Source organism: Tamandua tetradactyla, chromosome 1, assembly GCF_023851605.1.
Source record: "Tamandua tetradactyla isolate mTamTet1 chromosome 1, mTamTet1.pri, whole genome shotgun sequence".
Classification (NCBI taxonomy): Eukaryota; Metazoa; Chordata; class Mammalia; order Pilosa; family Myrmecophagidae; genus Tamandua; species Tamandua tetradactyla.
In genome coordinates, this window is record NC_135327.1 from 86,707,216 (window position 1) to 86,733,722 (window position 26,507).

The window sequence follows — 26,507 nt, forward strand, 5'->3', positions numbered from 1 at the left end:
CCATAAGTTTTGATATGTTGTGTTTTCATTTTCATTCGCCTCGAGGTATTTGCTAATTTCTCTTGCAATTTCTTCTTTGACCCAGTCGTTGTTTAGGAGTGTGTTGTTGAGCCTCCACGTATTTGTGAATTTTCTGGCACTCTGCCTATTATTGATTTCCAACATCATTCCTTTATGGTCCGAGAAAGTGTTGTGTAAGATTTCAATCTTTTTAAATTTGTTGAGACTTGCTTTGTGACCCAGCATATGGTCTATCTTTGAGAATGATCCATGAGCACTTGAGAAAAAGGTGTATCCTGCTGTTGTGGGATGTAATGTCCTATAAATGTCTATTAAGTCTAGTTCATTTATAGTAATATTCAGATTCTCTATTTCTTTGTTGATCCTCTGTCTAGATGTTCTGTCCCTTGATGAGAGTGGTGAGTTGAAGTCTCCAACTATTATGGTATATGAGTCTATTTCCCTTTTCAGTGTTTGCAGTATATTCCTCACGTATTTTGGGGCATTCTGATTCGGTGCGTAAATATTTATGATTGTTATGTCTTCTTGTTTAATTGTTCCTTTTATTAGTATATAGTGTCCTTCTTTGTCTCTTTTAACTGTTTTACATTTGAAGTCTAATTTGTTGGATATTAGTATAGCCACTCCTGCTCTTTTCTGGTTGTTATTTGCATGAAATATCTTTTCCCAACCTTTCACTTTCAACCTATATTTATCTTTGGGTCTAAGATGTGTTTCCTGTAGACAGCATATCGAAGGATCCTGTGTTTTAATCCATTCTGCCAATCTATGTCTTTTGATTGGGGAATTCAGTCCATTGACATTTAGTGTTATTACTGTTTGGATAATATTTTCCTCTAACATTTTGCCTTTTGTATTATATATATCATATCTGATTTTCCTTCTTTCTACACTCTTTTCCATATCTCTCTCTTCTGTCTTTTTGTATCTGACTCTAGTGCTCCCTTTAGTATTTCTTGCAGAGCTGGTCTCTTGGTCACAAATTCTTTCAGTGACTTTTTGTCTGAGAATGTTTTAATTTCTCCCTCATTTTTGAAGGATAATTTTGCTGGATATAGGAGTCTTGGTTGGCAGTTTTTCTCTTTTAGTATTTTAAATATATCATCCCACTGTCTTCTAGCTTCCATGGTTTCTGCTGAGAAATCTACACAAAGTCTTATTGGGTTTCCCTTGTATGTAATGGATTGTTTTTCTCTTGCTGCTTTCAAGATCTTCTCTTTCTCTTTGACCTCTGACATTCTAACTAGTAAGTGTCTTGGAGAACGCCTATTTGGGTCTAATCTCTTTGGGGTGCGCTGCACTTCTTGGATCTGTAATTTTAGGTCTTTCATAAGAGTTGGGAAATTTTCAGTGAAAATTTCTTCCATTAGTTTTTCTCCTCCTTTTCCCTTCTCTTCTCCTTCTGGGACACCCACAACACGTATATTTGTGCGGTTCATATTGTCCTTGAGTTCCCTGATACCCTGTTCAAATTTCTCCATTCTTTTCCCTATAGTTTCTGTTTCTTTTTGGAATTCAGATGTTCCATCCTCCAAATCACTAATTCTATCTTCTGTCTCTTTAAATCTATCATTGTAACTATCCATTATTTTTTCTATGTTTGCTACTTTATCCTTCACTTCCATAAGTTCTGCGATTTGTTTTTTCAGTTTTTCTATTTCTTCTTTATGTTCAGCCCATGTCCTCTTCATGTCCTCCCTCAATTTATCGATTTCATTTTTGAAGAGGTTTTCCATTTCTGTTCGTATATTCAGGATTAGTTGTCTCAGCTCTTGTGTCTCATTTGAGCTATTGGTTTGTTCCTTTGACTGAGCCATATTCTCAATCTTTTGAGCGTGGACAGTTATCTTCTGCTGCTGGCGTCTGGGCATTTATTCAGATTTCTCTTGGTGTTGGACCCAGCAAGGTTGTAATATTTTTCTGTGAAATCTCTGGGTTCTGTTTTTCTTATCCTGCCCAGTAGGTGGCGCTTGTGGCACACGTTTGTCTGCGGGTCCCACCAGTAAAAGGTGCTGTGGGACCTTAAACTTTGGAAAACTCTTGCCGTCCGGGGGGTTCGCTAGCCGAAACGGCTTGAGCCGGCCCGGGGTCCGAACGCAGGGAGGGTTGCTGGTCGCCGCAGCCCGGGAAAGAGCCCGTCCGAATTTCCTAGTCGGCCCTGGGCAACAAGCGTGGCGGGAGGGCGCCAGCGGCAGCGGCCTGCCCGAGAGAGTGCACGTTCCCCGGGAGTCACGGGTTTGGAAGGGGCCTCCCCCACCCGTCACCGTTCTCCGCGGGCTGGGGATTTCCGATCCAATTCTCTCAGTTGGTCCGGGGGCTGCGCGTGGTGTGGGCGCCAGCCGTCTTTGTTTCAGGGGACCGCCTCTCCAATTCTCCCAGCCGGCCCGGAAAGGGGGAAGGGAGTAACTCCGGCCGCTTGCCACCCCGCCCGGTAAGGCCCGCGCGCCTCGGCGATCTCACCCGAGCTGCTTCTCTCAGCCAGCCAGCCGTTCCAGGATGGGGTACGCTGTCTTTTTTATCTCTGTTGTGGCTTTGGGCGCTTTCTGTATCGTTTCTACTCCCCTAGTAGGTGTCCTGGAGAAGAAACTAAGATCCGCGCGTCTTACTAAGCCGCCATCTTCCAGGAAGTCTCTCCCTCAGTTTTGAAGAACAGTTTGGCTGGGTGCAGAATTCTTGGCTGGAAGTCTTTCTCTTTCAGGATATTGAATATATCATACCACTACCTTCTTGCCTCCAGGGTGCTAGTTGAGTAGTCTGAACTCAGTCTTATTGGGTTTTCCTTGTTGTGTAGTAGATTGTTTTTCTCTTGCCGCTTTCAGGATACTGCTTCTCTTCAACATTTGACAGACAGATTAGTACGTGCCTTGGGAAAGGCCTATTTGGATTTATTCTGTTTGGAGTTCATTGGACTTCTTTGACTTGTATATTTGTGTCCTTTATGAAGGTTGGGAAGTTTTTTCCCATTATATCCTCAACTATTCTTCCTACTCCTTTACTCCTCTCTTCTCCTTCTGGGACACCAATGATTCTTATATTTATGTGCTTCGTTTTGTCTATCATTTCCCTGAGAACCAATTCAATTTGTTCCATCTTTTTTTGCCATTTACTGTTTTGAGTCTTTGAAGTCAGTTATCCTATATATCTATATATAGACATATCACTTATTCTTTCTTGTCTTTTCATATCTAGTATCGTATGACTATAGTATGTCTTTTTATTTGGTCAGCAGATTCTCTAACATCTGTGATATCCACTATTTTTCTGTTTATTCTTTCAAATTACTCTTTATGATCTTCTACTGTCTAGATCTCCTTTATGCCCTTTGCTCTCCCATGTATTTTATTAAGTAGAGTTGTATAAACCTCTTTTTAATTTTTTTTCGCATGGGCAAGTACCAGGAATCGAACCCGGTTCTCCGGCATGGCAGGTGAGAACTCTGCCTGCTGAGCCACTGTGACCTGCACTGAACATCTTGATTAGTTGTTCCAATGTCTGTGTCTCCTCTGGTGTTTTAATTTGGTCATTAGGCAGGGCTGAATCTTTCTGCATTGTGATATGCTTAGTGATCTTCTGCTGTTTTGTGGCATGTAAATATCTTGATTATTTTTCTTTGGGAGTTGATTTCTTTCGGTAGTCTAAGGACTTGTGCTTGCAGGATGGTTGTACAGCATGGAGCAGGATATGGAGTAGGTTACTCAGTGTGGTGATTTGTTTCAGGGCAGGTATAGGTGCAGGTTGGGGATGTTATGCTGATGCTTGGGAATGTGGATGCCCAGTGGTCAGGGAGGATATAGCTGTGCGTGGACACCGGTCTGGGTGTTGTAACCCTGGTGCGCCCTGGTCTAAGGGACGGGGCCCTTTGTGCACATGTGTAGAGCTGTGGCAGCAGGTCGACATTATGCTTTCATGGATTGGGGGCAGATGTGACCTGACTGTGCAGGTCAGCAGTTTCTCTGAACTGGGAAGTGTGGCTGAGGGCCATGCATATGCGCTCCTCTAGGACTGCTGTAAATTGCCGTTCCCAGTGCTGAATGGTGTGATTGGGGGCCCATGGGCATGGGAGGGCCTAGGAGTGCCATAAACTGCTGCGCAGAGGTCAGGTGTGGTAGGATGAGGTTGTGTGGCACTTACGGGCAGGGGGTTGGGGATAGCGTAGGTATGGAGGTTAATGCCCACGGCCTTTATTCACTAACAGCAGTCTGCATGGGACAGAGAGGGGATGGTAGTACTCAGGAGGGGTGTAGGAGAGGTGGATTGGGCTGCAGTTGGGGTGGGGTATTGGGCAGGTACGTGCTCTGGGGACTGGTTGGGTGGGGGCACCTGGAACACAGGAAGTGGGAGCGGTGATGGGGTTCCAGTGTGTGGGCTGAGTCACCAGTCATGGCGCTGCGCTGGTGAGGGTAGTGCGCCCAAGGAATGTGGCCGGGTTTACTTCCTAGTCCCTGGCTCCCATCCCTGTACTCCTGCGGGCTCCACGCCAGACTCCAGTCCTCTTCCTCTCAGTTCTTGGCCTCTGCAACCGGGGCTGCCCCATGTGGTGCCGAAGCTCTCCCAGGTCAGTCACACTCCCAAATCGCCACCTCAGTCATCCTCCTGTCTCTTCTGTAACTTTTCCATGGAGCAGGGCTAATCTCAAGTTACTCTATTCGGCCATCTTCCTGAAGGTTGTCCACTGGTCAATCTTAACTCACTAAAAGTAGGTCAAACTGCCTGTGCTGATAATGTGACCAAACAAGAAGTTAAACAGCACTATTATAAAATATGCCAAATCAAAAAGATTTTAATCTAATCAAACCTCTAGGTCTGTGTTATACAGTACTAGAGGAGCATACTACATCATACTATAGGTTACAACCAGCCAAAACCAGACGTGAAAATTCTCTGAGACAACAGGATTTCAACACCTAAATGTTATGGAAAAAATTTTAAAGAAACTGGAAACTGTTAAAGATTAAAACAAACATAACTGAATTCTGTAAGTGAACTTTGTTTAGATTCTGATTCAGACAAGCCATTGGTAAAAATAAATTTTTATGCAAGTGGGAAATGTGTGATATTTGCTTTAAAATATTCCCCCCCCACTCAAAAAAAAAAAAGAAATGGAGATAGATAAAACAAGAATACTAAAATGTTTATAATTGTTGAAGCTGGATACTTGGCAGTTCTTGGAAAGTTTCTCAACTTACTGACTTTGGGACTATTGACTTTTTGGTAATTTTGATAATTCTTTCATCTTGGAAACTAAGTGTTCATTATCCTGTTCTCTGCATTTGTGTTTGCTTGAGAGTTTTCATAGTAAAGAGCAAAATTCATAAGAAAGAAGTGGGGGGACTGATGTCTTTTATCCAGAAGGATAATATAAACTTTAATGAAAATTATAGACGTATCTATTAATTAAATGTTTGGTTTGGTGACAAAAATGATAAATGACTTGACTTTAGTCAGTACTTTGTAGCTATTAAAGGAGCTTCTTTTGAAGTAATAAGTACATTAGGAGAGTTATAAGGCATTAGATAAATTTATTTTGTCCAGGAGTTAAATGCTTAGCATTTTACACGTGTATATATAATTTACCATTCAGTGTCTCACTTAATATTTATGTATATCGATTGATGTTTTAAGACTTTTGATATATATTTTCAAAAAAAGATGTTTAGTTCTGTTTGTTTTAGAAACCGTACATGAGCATTTTAGGAATGGTACACTTAAAAATGCTTCTAGGAAAAGCTTGATTTTGTTTCATAGGTAAGTATTTTGGAAGCATAACTATACCTCTCCCTTGGTCTTTGGTATCTAGGATACATGAACTATAGGTCTCATTCAGTATGACAGTTTCTTTTTTTATTGTGGTTATTTTTAATATTAGATTCTTTTTTTGTAGCCATGTTGAATATATAGTCTAACAGTTGTTACAGGTATTGGTTGAATTTGATGTATTAAAAATTGTTGATATAGATAAAATTTGTTTTAGTAGAATTCAAGGAATATTTAGCTATTTCTCAGTTATGAAATAGGAGTCCTTATGGGGACTGTATGTAAATGTTTTTATTTTAAATATTCTGTGCTAGCAGTATAAACACTTAGCAGACTTATTATAAATACCGAATATGACAGACAACCAGAACCTATTACCTATGCTGAATTGCATATGGAGATGGCAAGTGAATCTCCATGCAAACTTAGGTTGATTTTTCTTTAATTTTCTTTCTTTTTTGGGGGTGGGGTGGGGTGCTGGTCTAGGAAACTATTTTCTATTTTTGAAAAAATGTACAAAGATATTCTTGAGAGTATCAGGAATAATAAAAACTAGAGTGGTTACCTAAAACTGTAACTAAATCCAAATGTTTCTTGAATTAAAGTCAAGAGATTGTTCTGCATGATGTTTGTTAATAAGAAAATAAATTTTATGGGTTCATTTTAAGTACTGATGTTTAAAGTACTGACAAAAGAAGGCAAAATGACTCTGATGGCCTTGAAATTTTATCTTTTGATTGACTATTAATAGTCCTTCTCATTTGTAGTTTTGAAGGTTTTTAATGATAGTCACAGATGCTTAAAAGACAGTCTTTCAATTTACCTTTCTCCCCAAAAGTATTTTTATTTGGTAATTATCTGTAGTTTATCATATCTATAATAAATATACTGCTATTTATTGAGAACTTTAGTGTCTTTTCTTAAGTAGGGTTTTGAAAAATGAAAGTTCTTAAAGTATACATTAATTTTCTGCTCATTTGTACCTAAAGAGAGTTTTATTTTAGCCACATTTAAGCATGCTATTCCCAGCCTTCAATTTTTATAATTAGAAAAAAGTTAAATTTTTTTTTGTCCCGTTTCTTAGTTGACTAAGGATCAGAGATTGGTGTATTCGGGCAGACTGCTTCCAGATCACCTGCAGCTGAAAGATATTCTCAGAAAAGTAAGATTTTCTATCACTATTTGATACCTGATACATTCATAGTATGAAAAAAGATATGTTCTGAAGTGTTATTCACTGTCAATAAACCAGTTCAGTTTTTGATACTGTTCTAGTTTGCTAGCTGCCGGAATACAATATACCAGAAACAGAATGGCCTTTAAAAAGGGGAGTTGAATAAGTTGCTAGTTTATAGTTCTAAGGCCAAGAAAATGTCCCAGTTAAAACAAGACTATAGAAATTTCCAATCAAAGGCATCCAGGGAAAGATACCTAGGTTCAAGAAGGCCAGTGAAGTTCAGGGTTTCTTTCTCAAGTGGCACATGAAGAACACAGTCACAGTTTCTCTCTTATCTGGAAAGGCACATGGTGAACACGGTCAGGGTTCCTCTCTCATCTGGGAGGGCACATGGTGAACATGGCATCATCTGCTAATTTCCTCTCCTGGCTTCCTGTTTCATGAAGCACCCCGGGAGGCATTTTCCTTCTTCATCTCCAGCGGTCTCTGGCTAGTGGACTCTCTACTTCGTAGTGCTGCAGCATTCTCTGCTCTCTCCGAATCTCCTTCATTCTCCAAAATGTTTCCTCTTTTATAGGACTCCAGAAACGTCAAGATCCACCCTAATGGGTGGAGACATGTCGTCACCTAATCCAGTTTAACAACCACTCTTGATTAAATCACATCTCCAGGGAGATGATCTGATTACAGTTTCAAACATACAGTATTGAATAGGGATTATTCTGCCTTTATGAAATGGGAGTTTGATTAAAACATGGCTTTTCTAGAGTCCATACATCCTTTCAAACCAGCACAGATACTTAAAATCATGATGCTTTAATAGTAAAGATAAATTAGCAAGGAAAGGGCATAATGATAGATTCTAGTTAGTGTAGGTAACAATTTTGTACATCCATCTGATAATTAAATCTGAAATAGGATTATATATTTCTATTAGGTATTTGTCATCTTTTGTAAGAACATATTATTGGAGGAATAGAATGTTCAAGGGTTCTCTTTGATACCAGTTTCTCCTCTGAAAATTCCTTTGACCAAACAGCTTGATATTTGTTTGAACTTGGGTTAGGGGTTTAATTTCAGGATGGGAAATAGAATGAAACCCAACTTTACCACCATTTTTCAAACCTTGCATGCTGGTGCTCAGAGATAAAAAATATATTTCAATATAGTTTATTGACAGCTTATATGTTAGTTATTTTAATGGCACATTTTAGCTCAAATTTGTGGAATTTACGTTAGAATCTTTCTGCACATGAGATGCTGCTTTTATTTGTGAATATAGCAAAACTGAGTAAATAGTTTTTATGTTTTGCCTTAGATCTTTGACTTAAATCTTTTCTTTTAAAGCAGTTTTATTGAGATACATTCACACACCATATAATCTTAAATATACAGCCAGTGGCTCACAGTATAATCAGAGTTGTGTATTCATCACCACAATCAAATTTAGAACATATTTATTACTCCAAAAAGAGAACCCCATACCCCTTATACCTCCCTATTATTGACACTTAGCAGTGCTGTGATACTTTTGTTACAATTTGAAAGAATATTAAAATATTACTGTTAACTATAGTCCATAGCTTGCATTAGTTGTATATTTTGCCATTTACCATCCTATTATTAATACCTTGTAACCGTGATGCACATTCGTTCTAGTTCATGAAAGAACATTCTTTTGTTTGTTCTATAAATCATAGTCTTTGTCCACAGTAGGGTGCACTGTGTTACACAGTCCGATGTGTTATCCTCTTAGCTTTCCTTCTGGTGACAACCCTGATCTTCCCCTTTCAACTCCTATCATGTAATTCAGTGCTGTTAATTGCACTCACAGTAATGTGCTACCATCACTTCTATTCATTTCTGAACATTTATAGTCAACCTAAATAGAAATTCTGCACAAATTAAACATCAGGTCCCCATTTTCTACCTCCTTTCCATCTCTGTAACTTATATTTTAGATTCTAACTTTCTAAGTTTACTTACTATACTAAGTTCATATTAGTGAGATGATATAACGTTTTTCCTTTTGTGTCTAGCTTATTTCACTCAATGTAATGTCCTCCAGGTTCATAATGTTGTTGCATGTAACAGGACTTCATTGCTTTTTACAACTGAATAATATTTCATTGTATGTGTATACCACATTTTGTTTATCCATTCATCAAGTTGATGGTTCTTGGATTGTTTCCATCTTTTGGCCATTGTGAATAATGCCACTAAAAACATCAGTGTGCAAATGTCTATTTGGTCCCTGCTTTCAGTTCTTCTGGTATATAGCTAATAATAGGATTGCCAGATCATATGAAAATTGTATACTTACCTTCCTGAGAAACTGCCAAATTGTCTTCCATAGTGTAAGGCATTTTACATTCCCAGTAGCAGTGAATGAGTATGTTCTTTCTCACATGCTCTCCAATGTGAGATTTCTCATTCTACCACTGAACCACCCAGGCACCCTGTAGTTTTTTTTTAATCCTGTTTTTTCTTGTAAGTGTGAAATGATATCTCGTGGCTTTAATTTGCATTTCCCTAGTAGCTAGTGACGATAAACCTCTTTTCATGTACCTTTTGACCATTTGTATTTCCTTTTTGGAAAGAGTATCTGTTCAAGTCTTTTGCTTATTTTTTCATTGTGTTGGTCTTTTTATTGAGTTGTAGGATTTCTTTATGTATTCTGGATATTAAACCCTTTTCAGATATGTAATTTTCAATTAATTTCTCCCATTGAGTAGGCTGCCTTTCCATCTTTTTGACGAAGTCCTTTGATGCAGAAAAGTATTAATATTTGAAGAGGTCCCATTTATCTATTTTTCCTGTCATTGCTTGTGCTTTGAGTCTCAAGTCTAGAACTTCTGCCTACCACAAGATCTTGAAGATACTTCCCTACATTTTCTTCTAGGAGTTTATGGTCCTGTCTCTTATATTTGGGTCTTTGATCCATTTTGAGTTGACTTTTGTATAAGGGGCCCTCTTTCATTCTTTTGGATATGGATATCCAGGTCTGCAAGCACAATTTGTTGAAGAGATTGTTCTGTGTCCCAGCTGAGTGGCCTTCACAGCCTTGTTGAAACTCAGTTGACTATAAATGTAAATTGAACTCTCAATTCAATTCCATTGATTACTATGTCTGTCTTTATGCCAGAACAATGCTGTTTGGCCACTGTAGCTTTGTAATATTATGTAAAGCCAGGAAGTGTGAGTCTTACAACTTTGTTCTTCTTTTTTTTTTTTTTTTTTTTTTTTTTTTAAAGGAAAGACAGAGAGAAGGAAGGAAGGATAGAAGGAAGGAAGAAAGGGAAACATCTTTAAACATTTTCTTGTTTTTATTGTATTCTGTTTCTCCGTTTTTGTTACATGGGCTGGGGCCGGGAATCGAACCGAGGTCCTCCGGCATAGCAGGCAAGCACTTTGCCCGCTGAGCCACCGCGGCCCGCCCTGTTCTTCTTTTTAAAGATGTTTTTGGCTATTTGGGACCCCTTACCCTTCCAAATAAATTTAACGATTTGCCTTACCATTTCTTTAAAGTAAGCCATTCAAAAATTTTTTTTTTTAAAGCATGGGCAGGCACTGGGAATCGAACCCAGGTCCTCTGGCATGGCAGGCGAGAACTCTGCCTGCTGAGCCATCATGGCCTGCCCCCATTCGAATTTTGATTGGGATTGCACTGAGTCTGTAAACCATTTTGGAAAGATTGACATCTTAACTATAGTCTTCTAATCCATGAACATGGAATATGCTTCCATTTATTTAGGTCTTTGATTTCTTTTTAACAATGTCTTACAGTTTTCTGGGTAGAAGTCTTTAAAATCCTTGGTTAAATTTATTCCTAGATATTTGATTCTTTTAGTTGCTATTGTAGATGGAATTATTTTTTTCTGGATTTCAAGGTTGTACTGTGCCTTTAAATCTCAACTAATTCTGCTGCTATTCAGGGCAGGGTTGAAACAGAGCCTCCCAGCTGCTTTTGTGTTGTGTTGTTTGAAACCTTTGCTCTATTGAAACCTTTGCTCAGAGCCAGGACTCCATGACCTGAATTTGCTAATCAAAAGCTGTTAACAGTACTGGGCCATGCACCTCCCCCTTTCTTGGGAAAGAGCTACTCTTTAGCAAACTGTTCCCTCAGCCCTAAGAAGGCACATTGTCTTTAAACTTATCCCACTTCTATCCCATTTGGAGGCGGGCTTGAAATAGAGACTGCTTCAACTCTGGGAGGGTTGAAATTATAGCTGCCCTCCGAGCCAGTGATCCAGTGTTCCAAGTTGACTAATGAAGAGCTGTGATTGGTGTTCAGCCACATCTCTCCACCCCCTTCTTGGAAAAGAGTACTTTTATTCCTTGTAGGGTCTGGATCCCCAAGTGGCCAGCCACCAAGAGTGGCAGATAGGCACCAGCCTCTGCTGTGTGGAGATTTCTACTCGCAGTTCTTCACCACACAGTATCAGTCTCTTCCTTCTGCTGTTCCCTGGATGATATACAGTGTTCTTTGGGTCTCCAGAGCCCCTGAATAGTTGTTTCAGACAGTTTTTGGTTGTTTACTAGCTGCCCTGGAGGACATACTGAGCTCTGGAACTCCCTACTGTGCTGTTTTGGCCCTGTGCCATCTTTGACTTAAATCTTAATGTTTCCTGAATGTTTCTGATCTGTATCATTTCCTGTTGGTTTATGATCATTTGTAGGAAATTAAAAAAATCTCACACCAATTTTTTTTTTAGGTAAAATTTACATACAATGAAATATACAAATCTTAAGGTTACTTTGCTGATTTTTGACAATGCATATAACTGTGTAACTAAACCTTTATTGAGGTATAGAACATTACCATTATTCTAGTTTCCTCTTATCCTTTCCAGTCAGTCCCCATCCTTATAGTACCCTTAGAGGCAACTGACAATATCATAATATTTGAGACAATAGTGTGCCATAGAAATGAGATTTTAAGGGAACTACTGTGAACTAAAAGTGAATGACAAATAGGAGATAAGAGTTGGGGAACAGGAGGTTGACAATGGAGAGCATACTAGTTTCATACCAGTATTTTGTGTTTGCATATATAGTCAACATTTTAGCTTTTCCCAGTGTGAGTTTTTGCTGTCTTTTCATGTTTTTATGCAGTTTTTTTTTTTTTTTTTTAATTTTTAAGTACAGCTTAACAAGTAGTTTTAGAGCAAATTTCAAAGTATGGTATGGGTTAGAGTTCCACAATTTCAAGTGTTTCCTTCTAGTTGTTTTAATACACTAGAGCCATGAAATATCAATATAATGATTCAGTTGTCACAATTATTTGTTAAATACTGTCTTCTCTGTTTGATCCTTCTCCTAGTCTTCAGGGATATTTGGGAAATGACTGTTCTAACTTCATGTTGAAAAGGGGTGTCGACATTATGGGGTAGGGGGATGTAACTAGTTGATGTTCTTGGAGAGGCTAATGCCTCTGAGTTTTAGTGCTTATCTGACATAGGAACAATCTGGAGGTTTTAAGTTTCTGAAGAATAAACTTAGGAGTGAAACTTTTATAGCGCCTCAGTTAGAGCTCTAGGTATTCTTTAGGGTTTTCAGGAGTACTGTTGGTTGGGGCTTGGTATACTGTGGCAATTTGCAATATCTAGCTGAAGCTTGCATAAGAGTAAACTTCAGAATAACCTCTCAGTTCTATTTGAAATCTCTTAGCCACCGATACCTTATTTTTTACATTTCTTTTCCCCTTTTTGGTCAGGAAGGCATTGCTGAGCCCATGTTTTAATGAGATGTATTCATATACCATACAAACCCTCTGAAGTATGTAATAACCACTGGCTTACAATATCATCACATAGTTGTGCATACAACCCCATGATCAATTTTAGAACATTTTCATTATTCCAGAAGAGAAATAAAAAGAAAAAGGAAAACCCAAATCTCATACCTCTAATACCCCTCTAATATTGACCCATAGTATTGGTATAGTACATTTGTTATTATTGATGAAAGAGAAAATACTCCTGTTAAGTGTAGTTTATAGTTTGCAGTAGGCACATTTTGCCCCATAAGCCCTTCTATTATTAGCTTCTTCTGATAGTATCATATATTTGTTCTAGTTCATGAAAATCTTTTTTTATATTTGTATAGTTTATCACGGGCATTGTCTACCACAAGATTCACTGTTATACATTCTTGAGTTTTAACCTCCAGCTTTCCTTCTGGTAACATACATGCCTCTAAACTTCCTCTTTCTACCACGTTCACATGCCATTCATGTTAATTATTCTCCCAAAAACATGCTACTGTCACCTCTGTCCATTTCCAAATGTTTAAGTTAAACTTTGTGTGCATATTAAGTAACTACCCGCATTCTTTATCCTCTTCTATATCCTGGTAACCTCTAGTCTAGATTTTATGTCTATGATTTTACATATTTTAGTTAGCTCATATCAGTAAGATCATATGATATTTGTCCTTTTCTGTGTGGCCTGTTTCACTTAACATAATGTCCTTGTGGTTCATCCATGTTGTCATATGCTTTAGGACTTCATTCCTTCTTATTGCTGAATAATATTCCATCATATGTATATACCACATGTTATTTATCTTTTCATCTGTTGATGGACACTTGGGTTATTTCCATCTTTTGGCTGTTGTGAATAATGCTGTTGTGAACATCAGTGTGCAGATGTCTGTTTGTGTCAGATCTTCTGGGTATACAAGTCATGGGATTGCCAGGCCATATAGCAACTCTATACTTAGCTTCCTGAGAAACTGCCAAACTATCCTCCACACTGCCCTACCATTTGACATTCCTACCAGCAGTGAATAAGAGTTCTGATTTCTCCATATCCTCTCCTAAGACTTGCAGTTTCCTCTTTGCTTAATAGTTGCCATTCTAAGTACTTTTAACTTGATTTTCCCTAATAGCTACTGAAGCAGAGCATCTTTTCTTGTGCTTTTAGCCATATATATTTCCTCTTTGGAAAAATGTCTATTTTGTCTTTTGCCCATTTTATAATTGGATTGTTTGTCTTTTTGTTTGTTGAGTTGTAGAACTTCTTTGCATATTATGGATATCAAACCCTTAACAGATATGTGGTTTCCAAATATTTTCTCCCATTGAATTGGTTGCCTTTTTATCGTTTTTACAAAGTCCTTTGAAGCACTGAAGTATTTTATTTTGAGGAGTTCTCATTTATCTATTTTTTCTTTTGTTGCTTTTGCTTGTGTATAAAGTCTAAGAAACTACCACCTATCACTAGGTCTTGGAGATGTTTCCCTATATTTTCTTATAGAAATTTCATGTTTATTTAGCTTTTTGGTCCATTTTGAGTTAATTAATTAGTTAATTTTTTTTTAGCTTTTTTATTGTATAATGTAGCATATATACAAAGCAGAGAACGATCGAGGGTCTGTCTCATCTAATTGGTATTCCCTGGTGATTGCAAGAATGCCAGGTTTTCCCCACATGGGAAGTTTATTATTTTAGACTTTTCCCCCAGTCTCTCAGGGGGACTTTGCAAATAAGTTGTTTTTTTTTTTTTTTGGTGTGTGTGTGTGTGTGCTATATGGCAGGGTCACATTTCATTCTTTTTCCATGTGAGCAACCCATTATTGCAACACCATTTGTTGAATTTTTTTGTTTGATTGGGTTTTTTTTTGTTTTTTTGTGGGGTGGGGGTGGGGTGGGGGTGGAGTGGGGAAGTACATGGGCTGGAATTTGAACCCAGGTCTTCTGCATGGCAGGCAAGAATTCTAACACTGAACTACCCCGCATCCCTCTGCAAATAGTTTTTAATTTTTTGATCAGCTTACTCTGAGATATATCAGGGTATCATAAAAACTTGTACAAACCAACATGATCTCACTTCCTATTCATGGTTCCATGCAGTTTTGAATAAGCTGACCATAGAAGTTAAATAGTGTGCTACCAAAAATATATTTTGCACAAAATAAACATCTCTTCCTTTGGTCTCACACAGTCAGTGTCATCCTTTACTCTTTAGTCTGATTTACCTTAGTCCTACCCAGATCACTTTCATTCATATCTCTAATTGAAGTCTGATCAGTTTTTCAGTGTTTTTAACAATTGCTATATGGGGTAATGCTGACTTTCATAGCTACAAAAGTGTAGCTCTGTATCTTAAGGTGTCACACAGATACCCAGAGTTCCTGAATGATCAGGTTATACACAAAGAGTTCAGCATCTCAGAATTTAGAAATAATAGTTGCAACTCTGGAATAGATGTGACTGCTATAAGAGATTGCAATCAAGGAATGTTTACAGTAGGCCTTAACCTGATAAGCCATGCTCTTGAGTTCAATTCTCAGTTTGCACATTATAATTAGTCCATATTAGTGAGGCATTATAATTTGTCAGAATTATAATATTCTGCCTAGTTTTACTCACCTTAGTGTCCTCAACATTCCTAATTGCAGGTCCCACAACTTCATTCCTTCTTGCAGCTGCTCAGTAGTCCATTGTCTATATAAATTACAGTTTCTTCTTCCACTCTTCTGTCAGTGTATTCCTAGGTTACCTCTGTCCATTGGAGTTTTGCGAACACTGCCACCATAAACACCACCATGCAAATGTCCATTCATGTCCCCACTCTCAGTTCCTCCAAATATACACCGAACTATGGGGTTACAGGATCAGACAGCAACCCCACGTCTAGCCTCCTGTAGAGCCACTGCCCTCCAGAAGGACTGCACCACTCTACGTTCCCTGCCAACAGTGAATAGGTACATGTCTCTTTCTACATTTTCTCCAGCACTTGTATCTTTTTATTCATTTTTAGTATTTCTTGCAGAGCCAGTCTCTTAGTCACAAATTCTCTTAGTGATTGTCTGAAATATTTAAATCTCCCCCTCATCTTTTTGTTTTTTATTTGTGTGGGTAGGCACCAGGAATCAAATCCCCCTCATTTTTGAAGAACAGTTTTGCTGGGTATAGAATTCTTGGTTGGCAGTTCTTCTCTTTTGGAATCTTAAATTTATCATACCACTGCTTTCACTCCTCAGTGGTTTCTGCTGAGAAATCCACACAGTCTCATTGAGCTTCCCTTGTATGTGATGGATTGCTTTTCTCTTGCTGCTTTCAGAATTCTCTCTATCTTTGACATTTGACAATGATTAGTAAGTGTCTTGGAGTATGTCTATTTGGAGCTCTTCTGTTTGGGGTATGCTGCATTTCTTGGATCTGTAATTTTATGTCTTTCATAAGAGATGGGAAATTTATAGTGATTATTTCCCCCATTAGTCTCTCTCCTCCTTTTCCTTTCTGTTCTCCTTCTGGGACACCCACAACACATATATATTTGTGTGTTCCATTTTGTCATTCATTCAGTTCCCTGAGACCTTGCTCATATTATTCCATTATTTTCACTATATTTTCTTTTGTGTGCCAGATTTCAGATATCTAGTCCTTTAATTCACTAATCTTTTCTTCTGCTTCTTCAAATCTATTGTTGTGTGTTTCCATTGCTTTTTTTCATCTCTTCTATTGTGCTTTTCATTCCCCTAAGTTCTGTGATTTCTTTTTTTCAAACTTTTGAATGCTTTTTGTTCCTCTAGTGTCTTCTTTATATCCTCCCTCAACTCGTTAATTTGATTTTTGATGAGATCTTTCATGTCTGTTTGAACATCCTGAATTAGTTGTTTCAAATCCTGTATCTCATTTGAAGTGTTGGTTTGTTCCTTTGACTGGGCCATATCTTGGATTTTCTTAGTATGACTTGTTACTTTTTGCTGGTATCTACCCATTTGATTTCCTTAATTAGTTTGTTCTGGAGGTCATTTTCACTCTTTTACCTAGGGTTTTCTTTCTAGATGGCTTTGTTCTCTATCTGTTCTTTGACAATCAGTTCAGCTTATTCTAGACCTCTAGCATAGGTTCTGTTTATCTGATAACGGTTTTTTCAGTTTTTGTTTTTGTTTCATGTTCTGCCTATATGGAACCTTTTTTTTTAGGAGGGTCTCCTTAGATATTATAGACCTCAAATTTCCCAGACCAGACAGACCCACAGCTTGGGAAGAAAAAGTAGCCAGCATCACTTTTCCCTGAGGGTGTGACCCAGCAGGTTGTGAGACTTTCCTATGAAGCCTTTAGACTCTGTGCTTTTCCTGTCCTGCCCAACATGTGGCGCTTGTCTGCCTGTAGCTTCCCACCAGATTAATGTGATGGGGTGCCTTTAATTTCAGCCATCTCTCCCTGCCAAGGGCGTGGTTGAGACAGAGGTGAGTTTGTAGGTTGGCATTAATTTCTTATGTTTTCCAGTCCCTGTGGCCTGAATTCCTTGAAGGAAAGATTCCACTTGAGCTGGGTCCCACCCCCTTTATCTTGGGGAAGATAATTTAGGGAATTAACTCCTTTCACCTGACTAGTTACTTTGTCTCTCAGACAAGCTTAATTCTGCCATTGCCTGGTGCAGTGCTGGAGCCTGAGAGTGCTTCTAGTTCTATCTAATGAGCTGTTTAAGGATTAAAAAGAAAAGCAGAAAAGCCTTTTCAGAGCTGGACTCAGCTGCTCAAGTTTGCCAATCAAGAGCTTGAGTTGGTATGTGGTACTGTGTATCTCTAGGCTCTATATGCCCCCTTTTCTTGGGGTCCAGCCCTTTTCCAGTATTTTGTACTGTCCAACTCAAAAAGCCTCTTTTGTTTTGTCAGCCCTGGCCCCTCTCTGCTGGGGCAAAACTCCTAGTTCCTTTAGTGCTCATTCCAGGTTTATCTGTGTTGGTGACCTGTAATCAGTAGTCAGAATTTGTTAATTAATACTGCAATTGGAGCTTGGTTGAGCTAAGCCCTTGCTGCTACTAAAATCTGTTTCCTTTCCCCTCAAGGAACCAGTCTGACCTACTCATGGGGGAGGGGTGCCAGCCTCCAAGGCTTGGGGACTTACAATTGTGTGTGGGATCTTAGCCCTTCCACCTTGTCCAAACTGGTGTATGCTGTGTGTCTGGTCATTGATGTTTCCTCAGCATTTCTTCTGTACCATTCCTGGCTATTTAGTAGCTGCACTGGAAGAAGAACTAAATTCTGCACCTCATTATGCCACCATCTTGCCCTGCCTCATCTGTATTCAATTTTTTTTTTCTTAATATGGGCAGCATCGGGAATTGAACCTGGGTCTCTGGCATGACAGGTGAGAAATCTACCTGCTCAGCCACCGTGGCCCACCCTGTATTCATTTTTTTTGAAAATTTTATTCACATATCATACAATCCAACCTAAGTAAAAAATCAATTTTTTACACCCTGCTTTAGTGAGGTATATTTGTTATAATTCATGAAAAATCTTTTTTATAATTGTATTATTAACTATAGTCTGTTGTTTGCAATAGGGTTTATTGTATTATACAGTCCTATGTTTTATCTTTTAATTTTTATTCTAATAGCCTAAATATGACTCAAAATTTCCCCCTTTTAACCACAGTCGTATATGTAATTCAGTGTTGTTAATTGTACTTGCAATTTTGTGCTGCCATCACCACCATCCATTACCAAAACTTTATGATCAACCCCACTAGAAATTCTGTACAGTTTAAGCATTAACTCCCCATTCCCTACCTCTAACCCAGCTTCTCATGACCTATATTCTAGATTCTGATTCTGTGAATTGCTTGTTCTGGTTATTTCATCAGGGAGGTCATAATTGTCATGGTCAGGTTCACGGGTCAACTTGGTCAGGTGTTGGTACCCATTTGTCTGGTTGGGCAGGTGCTGGCCTGTCTGTTGCTATGAGGACATTTCATAGAATTAAATCATGGTCACATCAGCTGCATTCACAGCTGATTGCATTTGTAATCAGCCAAGGGAAGTTTTTCTGCAGTGAGTGACAGTCTAATCACTGGAAGACTTTTAAGGGGAATTCAGAAGAGACACTCTTCTCTCTCTGCTTCAGCTGGCGAGCCTCTCCTGTGGAGTTCATCCAGACCCTTCATTGGAGTCATCAGCTTCACAGCCTGCTGTACAGCTTTTGGATTCTATGTTCCTAGGGTTACATGAGACACTTTTATAAATTTTATATCTATGGATATTTCCTGCTGATTCTGTTTGTCTAGAGAACCCTAGCTAATTCAATAATATATCTGTGCAAGTATCATGACTTCATTCCTTCTTACTGCTGAATAATTTTCCATTTTGTGTGTATGTATGTGTGTGTGTATATATATATATATATATATATATATATATATATATATATATCACATTTTATCTATCCATTTGGTAGTTGATGGACACTTGGGTTGCCTCTATCTTTTGGCAGTTGTGTATATTGCTGCTGTGATCATCAATGTGCAAATATCTGTTCGAGCCCCTTCTTTCAGTTCTTTTGAATATATGCCTAGTACTGGGATTGCCAGGTCATATGGTAGTTCTATACTTAGTTTTCTTACAAACCGCCAAACTGTCTTCCACTACAGCTTTTTAGCCATTTGTATATCCTGTTTGGAGAAATGCCTGAGTCTGTTGTCCGTTGGTTGTTTGTCCTTTTATTATTAACAGAATTTCTTTATGTATTCTGGATATTAAACCCTTACTGGATATGTGGTTTCCAGATATTTTCTTCCACTGTATAGGTTATCTCTTTACTTTGGTGACAAAATCCTTTGGCATGCATTTTGATGCGGTCCCTTTAATCTTTTTTTTCTTTCATTGATTGTGTTTTGGGTGTAAAGTCTAAGAAACCTTTGCCTAACATAAGATCCTGAAAATGTCTTTCCTAAACATTTTCTACTAGGAGTTTTATAATCTTGCCTCTTATATTAAGGTATATGATCCATTTTGAGTTAGTTTTTGTATAACGTGTGAGATAGGGATCCTCATTCATCCTTTTGCAGCACCCTTTGTTGAAGAGGCTTTTCTTTCCCAATTGTGTTAACTTGGCAGCCTTATCAAAATCACTTGGCTATAGGTGTGAGGATCTTCTTTTACGATCTCAGTTTGATTCCACTGTTTAATTTACCTATCCTTGCATCAGGACCATGGTGTTTTGACCACTGTAGCTTTGTATTATGCTTTAAAGTCAGGAAGTGTTAGATCTCCAACTTTGTTCTTATTTTTCAAGATGTTTTTGGCTATTTGGAGTCTCTTATCCTTCCAAATAAGTTTGATAATTGTCTTCCATTTCTGCAAAGTAGACCATTGCAACTTTATTGAGATTACATTGAATCTGTGAATCATTTTAGGTAGAATTGACATCTTTTTTAAAAATATTTTTATTGAGATCTCTTCACATGCATACAGTCCATCCAAAGTATACAATCAGTGGCTCACAGTATCATCACATAGTTATGTAAATTATCACCATGATCATTTATAGAACATTTGCATCACTCCAGAAAAAGAAATAAAAAGAAAAAAGAAAAAATTCATACATCCCCATACCCCTTACCCCTCCCTCTCATTGACCAGAATTGACATCTTTAGTCTTCCAGTCCATGAACACACAATATCCTTCCATTTATTTAGGTCTTCTTTGATTTCTTTTAGCAGTGTTTTATAGTTTTTTGTGTACAAGTCTTTTACATCCTTAAATTTAAATTTGTTCATCGGTATTTGATTCTTTTAAGTTCTGTTGTAAATGGAATTTTTTTCTTGGTTTCCTCCTTAGCTTGCTCATTACTAGAGTTTTGAACAACTGATTTTGTTGTTGTTGTTCATTTTAAACAGTTTTATTCACACATCATACAGTGCAGCCTAAGTAAAAAATCAGTGGTTCCCAATATTATCACATAGCCTTGCCTTCACCACCACAATCTGTATGAGAACATTTCCTTTTCCTCCACCAAGAATCCCCTCCTATTCCCCATATTCCCTGCTTATTGACATTTAGTTTTGACATATTGGCTTTTTCTTTGGAAGCGCATTACAGTATTACTGATAACTATATACCCTAGTTTGTATTGTTTGTATTTTCCCCCGTCTACCATCCCATTGCAGTGTTGACATTCTTTGTTCTCCCTCTTGCAAAAATATTCTTATGTTTATACATTTATTCACCATCATAGTCCACTCTAGACATCACTAAGGTAAACCAGAGCCTTTATCAACTCTGTCTTTCCTTCTGAATACCATTGGTTTTTTTTAAAAAATTTATTTATTAAACATCATGTATGAACACATTCTTATCATATGATCATTCCATTCTTGATGTATAAACAGTAACTCAGAATATCATCACAGAGTTGTGTATTCATTATCATGATCATTTCGTAGAACATTTGCATCAATTCAGAAAAAGAAATGAAAAGAAAACAGAAAAAAATTCATACATACCATCTTTGCCCCTCCCTTTCGTTGATCGCTAGTATTTCAATCTACTAAATTTATTTTAACATTTGTTCCCCTTATTATTTATTTATTTTTAATCCATACTTTTTACTTGTCTGTTGTTCTAGTTTGCTAGCTGCCAGAATGCAACACACCAGAGACGGATTGGCTTTTAATAAAAGAGGATTTATTTTGTTAGTTCTTCAGAGGAAAGGAAGCTAACTTTCATCTGAGGTTCTTTCTTACATGGGAAGGCTCAGGGTAATCTCTGCTGGCCTTCTCTCCAGGTCTCTGGGCTCCAACAACTTTCCCCAGGGTGATTCCTTTCTGCACCTCCGAAGGCCTGGGCTGAGCTGCGAGTGTCGAGATGAGGTATGCTGAGCTGCTTTGGGTTATGCTACATTGCACTCTCTCATTTAAGCACCAGCCAGTTAAGTCAAACGTCATTCATTGCAGCAGGCATGCCTCCTAACTGACTGCAGATGTAATCAGCAACAGGTGAGGTTCACGTACCATTGGCTCATGTCCACAGCAACAGAAGTAGGTGCTTTCACCTGGCCAAGTTGAAACTGAATCTAACTATTTGGTACCGGAGAGTGGGGTGCTGCTGTGGTTTGCAAATACCAGGTATGTTGGAACGGTGTTTTGGATGACTAAGGGGAAGATTTTGGAGGAACTGTGAAGAGAATGATGGAGAAGTCCTGTAGTGCTTGAAGACACTGTTGGTGTAAACAGAACCACTGCCAATCTTGACAAAGAAGGACACAAAAGGGACCAGTTGGAGTTTGCAGAGTGAGAACCATGGAAGCTCGGGTCTGAAGCCAAGAAACTTCGGCCAGGAGAGTGGACCCACCCATATACATGGAGAGGGTGAGTTTACCCTGAAGGAGAGATGAGCCTCCCACCTTGTTGCAGCGGAAGAGTTGTGCAGCCTCAGGCCTTGGAGAAGGTAGAGCACGCTCCTTGGGGGACTGGGCAGAGCCTGGAGGCTCTCAACATGGAGGGGTTGAGCATGTGTCCCGGAAATGACAGAGAGCCCAGGGATGGTCCTGATGCCTGGAGAGAGTGGAGGCGAGAAAAAGGTGGTCTCCTTGATGTTGCCGGAGTTGATTTGGAAAGAGGCAGGCCACTGCATAGGCCCTCGGAAAGGGTGGGACTGCCACTTTCTAAAACCAAAGGATGAATGACTTTCAGACTTTGAAATCCAGTGATGTTTGCCCTTCAGGTTTTATATCTGTGTTTCTTCCAGTTTCTCCCTATGGAAGTGAAAACTGTTCCTCCTTTGCATATTGGCACCATACAACTTGTTTTGAGATTCACAGGTCCACAGCCAGAAGAGAATTTTTTTTTTTGCACCTTAATATTGTTTAAGGTGATGCGAGTAGTTGCCAAGTTCACAAGGGGTGGACGTGGTAGTTAGATTCAGTTGTCAACCTGGCCAGGTGAAGGCACCTAGTTCTGTTGCTGTGGCCATGAGCCAATGGTACATGAACCTCATCTGTTGCTCATTACATCTGCAGTCGGCTAGGAGGCATGCCTGCTGCAATGAATGACGTTTGACTTAACTGGCTGGTGCTTAAATGAGAGAGTGCAATGTAGCACAGCCCAAAGCAGCTCAGCATACCTCATCTTGACACTCGCAGCTCAGCCCAGGCCTTCGGAGGTACAGAAAGGAATCACCCTGGGGAAAGTTGTTGGAGCCCAGAGACCTGGAGAGAAGGCCAGCAGAGATTACCCTGAGCCTTCCCATGTAAGAAAGAACCTCAGATGAAAGTTAGCTTCCTTTCCTCTGAAGAACTAACAAAATAAATCCCCTTTTATTAAAAGCCAATCTGTCTCTGGTGTGTTGCATTCTGGCAGCTAGCAAACTAGAGCATCTGTCAATAAGGTAGATAAAAGGAGCATCAGACACAAGGTTTTCACAATCACACAGTCACATTGCAAAAGCTGTATTATTATACAATCACCTTCAAGAAACATGGCTATTGGAACACAGGTCTGCATTTTCAGGCAGTTCCCTCCAGCCTCTCCATTACACCTTAACTAAAAAGATGATATCTATTTAATGCATAAGAATAACCTCCAGAATAACCTCTCGACTCTGTTTGGAATCTCTCAGCCATTGACACTTTATTTTGTCTCATTTTGCCCTTCCCCCTTTTGGTTGAGAAGGTTTTCTCAATCCCTTGATGCTGAGACCCAGCTCATTCTAGGATTTCTGTCCCACATAGCCAGGAAGGTCCATACCCCTGGGAGTCATGTCCCACATAGAGAGGGGGAGGGCAGTGAGTTTGCTTGTCCTGTTGGCTGAGAGAGGCCACATCTGAGCAACAAAAGAGGTTCTCTTGGGGGTGACTCTTAGGACTAATTTTAAGTAGGCTTAGCCTATCCTTTGTGGGGTTAATTTTCATATGAACAAACCCCAAGATTGGGGGTTCAGCCTATTGCTTTGGTTGTCCCCACTGCTGGTGAGAGTATCAAGAATTCTCCACTTGGAGAAGTTGAATTTTTCCCTTTTCTCCCCATTCCCCCAAAGGAACTTTGCAAATACTTTTTTATTCACTGTTCAAATCACTCTGGGATTTATCGGGGCAAAATACTTTTTTATTTACTGTTTAAATCACTTGGGGATTTATCGGGGCATTACTCTGGACAAACCTGCAAAATTTCATGCCTATTCAAGGTTCCATGTATTATGGTGTTCAGTTAAATTGTCCACATAAGTTATATTAGGAAATGTACTAGTCAAACTATAGATTTTGTACCAAATAAACATTTTTTACTTTAGTCTCTCACATACGTTAAAGTTTTAAAATGTTAATTACCATCTATTTTCAACACCCTGTAGTATTGACATTCCTTTGTTCTTCCACATGCAAAAATTTGTACATTAGTCACTATCATTATACACTCTAGGCATTCCTAGATTATACCATCTCAGTCTTTATCGTCTATCTTTCCTTCTGATTTTATTTGTGCCCCCAGGCTTCCTCCCTCTATCCTTCTTACATTCAGCTTCATCCAGTGTTCTAACATGATTGTATTACAGTTAGTGTTGTGCTGTCCATTTCTGAATTTTTACAATCAGTCCTATTGCACAGACAGTATCTCTTCAGCTCCAATTACCCAATATCTACCCTATTTCTAACTCCCGATGGTCTCTGTTACCAACTGAAATTCTCCAAGTTCATTCACTAATGTCAGTTCATATCAGTGAGACCATACAGTATTTGTCCTTTTGTTTCTTGCTAATCTCACTCAGCATAATGTCCTTAAGGTCCATCCATGTTGTTACATGCTTCATAGCTTTATTCTGTCTTGTAGCTGCATTATATTCCATCATATGTATATACCACAGCTTGTCTAGCCATTTGTCTGTTGATGGACATTTGAGCTGTTTCCATCTCTTGGCAATTGTAAATAATGCTGCTATAAACATTGGTGTGCAAATGTCCATTTGTGTCCTTGCCCTCGTGTCCTCTGAGTAGATACCTAACAATGGTATTGCTGGTGAATACCACTGAGTTTTGCATGTTGATTTTGTACCTCACCACTTTGCTGAACTAGTTTATTCGTTCTGGTAGCTTTGTTGGTGATTTTTTGCAAATTTCTCTGTATAAGAGTATGTCAGCTATAAATAGTAAAAGTTTTACTTTTTCCCTCTTTTATTTCTTTTTCTTGCTTAATTGCTCTGGATAGAACTTCCAATATTATGTTGAATAACAGTGGTGACAGTGGGCATCCTTGTCTTATTCTAGATCTTAGGGGAAAGCTTTCAGTCTTTCATCAGAAAGAAGTCTTTTACCAGATAAGATACTACAATTAAGGAAAATTACAGGACAATTTCTGTTATGAATATAGGTGCAAAATCTTCTACAAAATAATTGCAAATAGAATTCAACAGCACATCAAAAGAATTATATATCTACTCCCCCAGGCATGCATGGTGGTTCAGCATGAGGATCAGTTAAAGTGATATACCATATTAACCAATGAAAGGGAAAAAATCCATAATAAGAAAAGGCATTTAACAAAATTCAGCATCCTTTCTGATAAAAATACTTCAAAAAATAGGAGTAGAAGGAAACTTCCTCAACATGTTAAAGGGCACATATGAAAAACTCACAGTTAACATCATACTCAGTGGTGAAGACCAAAGATCAGCCTGAGGTGAATGTGACATGTAGTGTCCTCTCTTTCTTTTCTGAGCCCATATCTTGTGCTTGTGTGTGGCCTTTGGAATATTCCTTTTTACAGGAATTTGAATGCCCCCTCTACTCCTAATGAAAGACTTTCTCCCCCTTCCTGTTACTCTGTTGTATGACTTAAAGTAGGTAATCCTTAGCCCCAAGCTACTTTGACTTACAGTTCTTTAGCTGTATCCAAGCTGCTTTTGCCTGCAGAGTAAGGTCTGATAGGGGAAGCCAGACACAGTTTCCTGGTTCAGTCTTTTAGACTGCCACCCAGTATATTGGTACTTACATACACCGCCCTCACCACACATAGTGGTTACTCTGCTGCCTCTGGAGCAGGGCCAGGGATCTATAATGGGATTGCAGGTTGGCACCACATGTTCAGGAAGGAGGTAATGGGAGAGGGTCTGATAAGGGTACCTATGCATTTCTTTTATGTTAATTTAAGGCGCATTTTCTTGATTTGCCTTTTCTTCAGTAGTACAACTCTGAAACTGTTTTCCAGTGTTTTGAGGAAGGTGACTGACAGTTTTTTCTAGTTTATCAAGGATTCTGTGAGGCAAAGGCACCTGGAGTGTCTTGAGCTCCCACCTTGGCCAGTTAGCCCCTTCTCTTTATCATTCTGTTTCTCTTTTCTTTTTACTTGCTGACTCATCTTTCATTCTCTGTCTTCTAAATCTCTCCTTTCTCCATCTTACTTGATTGTTCTTTTTGCATAAGCATAAATGTATTCATGATGTCACTAAACTAAAATGCCAACTCTCATCATTACTTAGGATATTTTCCTTCTGTCATAGTTCTTCTAGGTTTGTTGAAACACATGTAATACTTACAGAATATATTTTAAATATGTGCTGTATATCTGTGTATAGATAGAAACAGCTTTTGCACAGTACCTAGATGAGATTATGGTAGAAGTGTTTTCAGGATTCAATGTTTATAGGCCTAAACTCAAGGAGACTATTACAGTTTTGGTACGTAATATTTATGTTGAAGTAACAGACTGCATTTATATAATTTGCCACATTGTTTGGTTCAAGGTTGGTATGCAAAGTAATTCTTATAGCAATTACTGATTACTGAGTTTTTAGACTGTTGACGTAGCATGGAGAAAATATTGAATTT

General features: G+C 38.7%; 1 protein-coding gene across 4 annotated transcripts in view; it reads left to right on the forward strand.

Moving 5' to 3' along the window:
* HERPUD2 (HERPUD family member 2) overlaps positions 1 to 26,507 on the forward strand; it is a 112,374-nt gene that overhangs the window by 36,986 nt on the left and 48,881 nt on the right. For 3 of the 4 annotated variants that reach the window (XM_077119940.1, XM_077119950.1, XM_077119970.1), the window contains one exon: positions 6,860 to 6,937. The exons of the other annotated variant lie outside the window; for it this stretch is intronic. In XM_077119940.1, the coding sequence (XP_076976055.1) occupies positions 6,860 to 6,937 (78 nt within the window). The remainder of the gene's footprint in view (positions 1 to 6,859; positions 6,938 to 26,507) is intronic. 4 annotated transcript variants of the gene reach the window in all.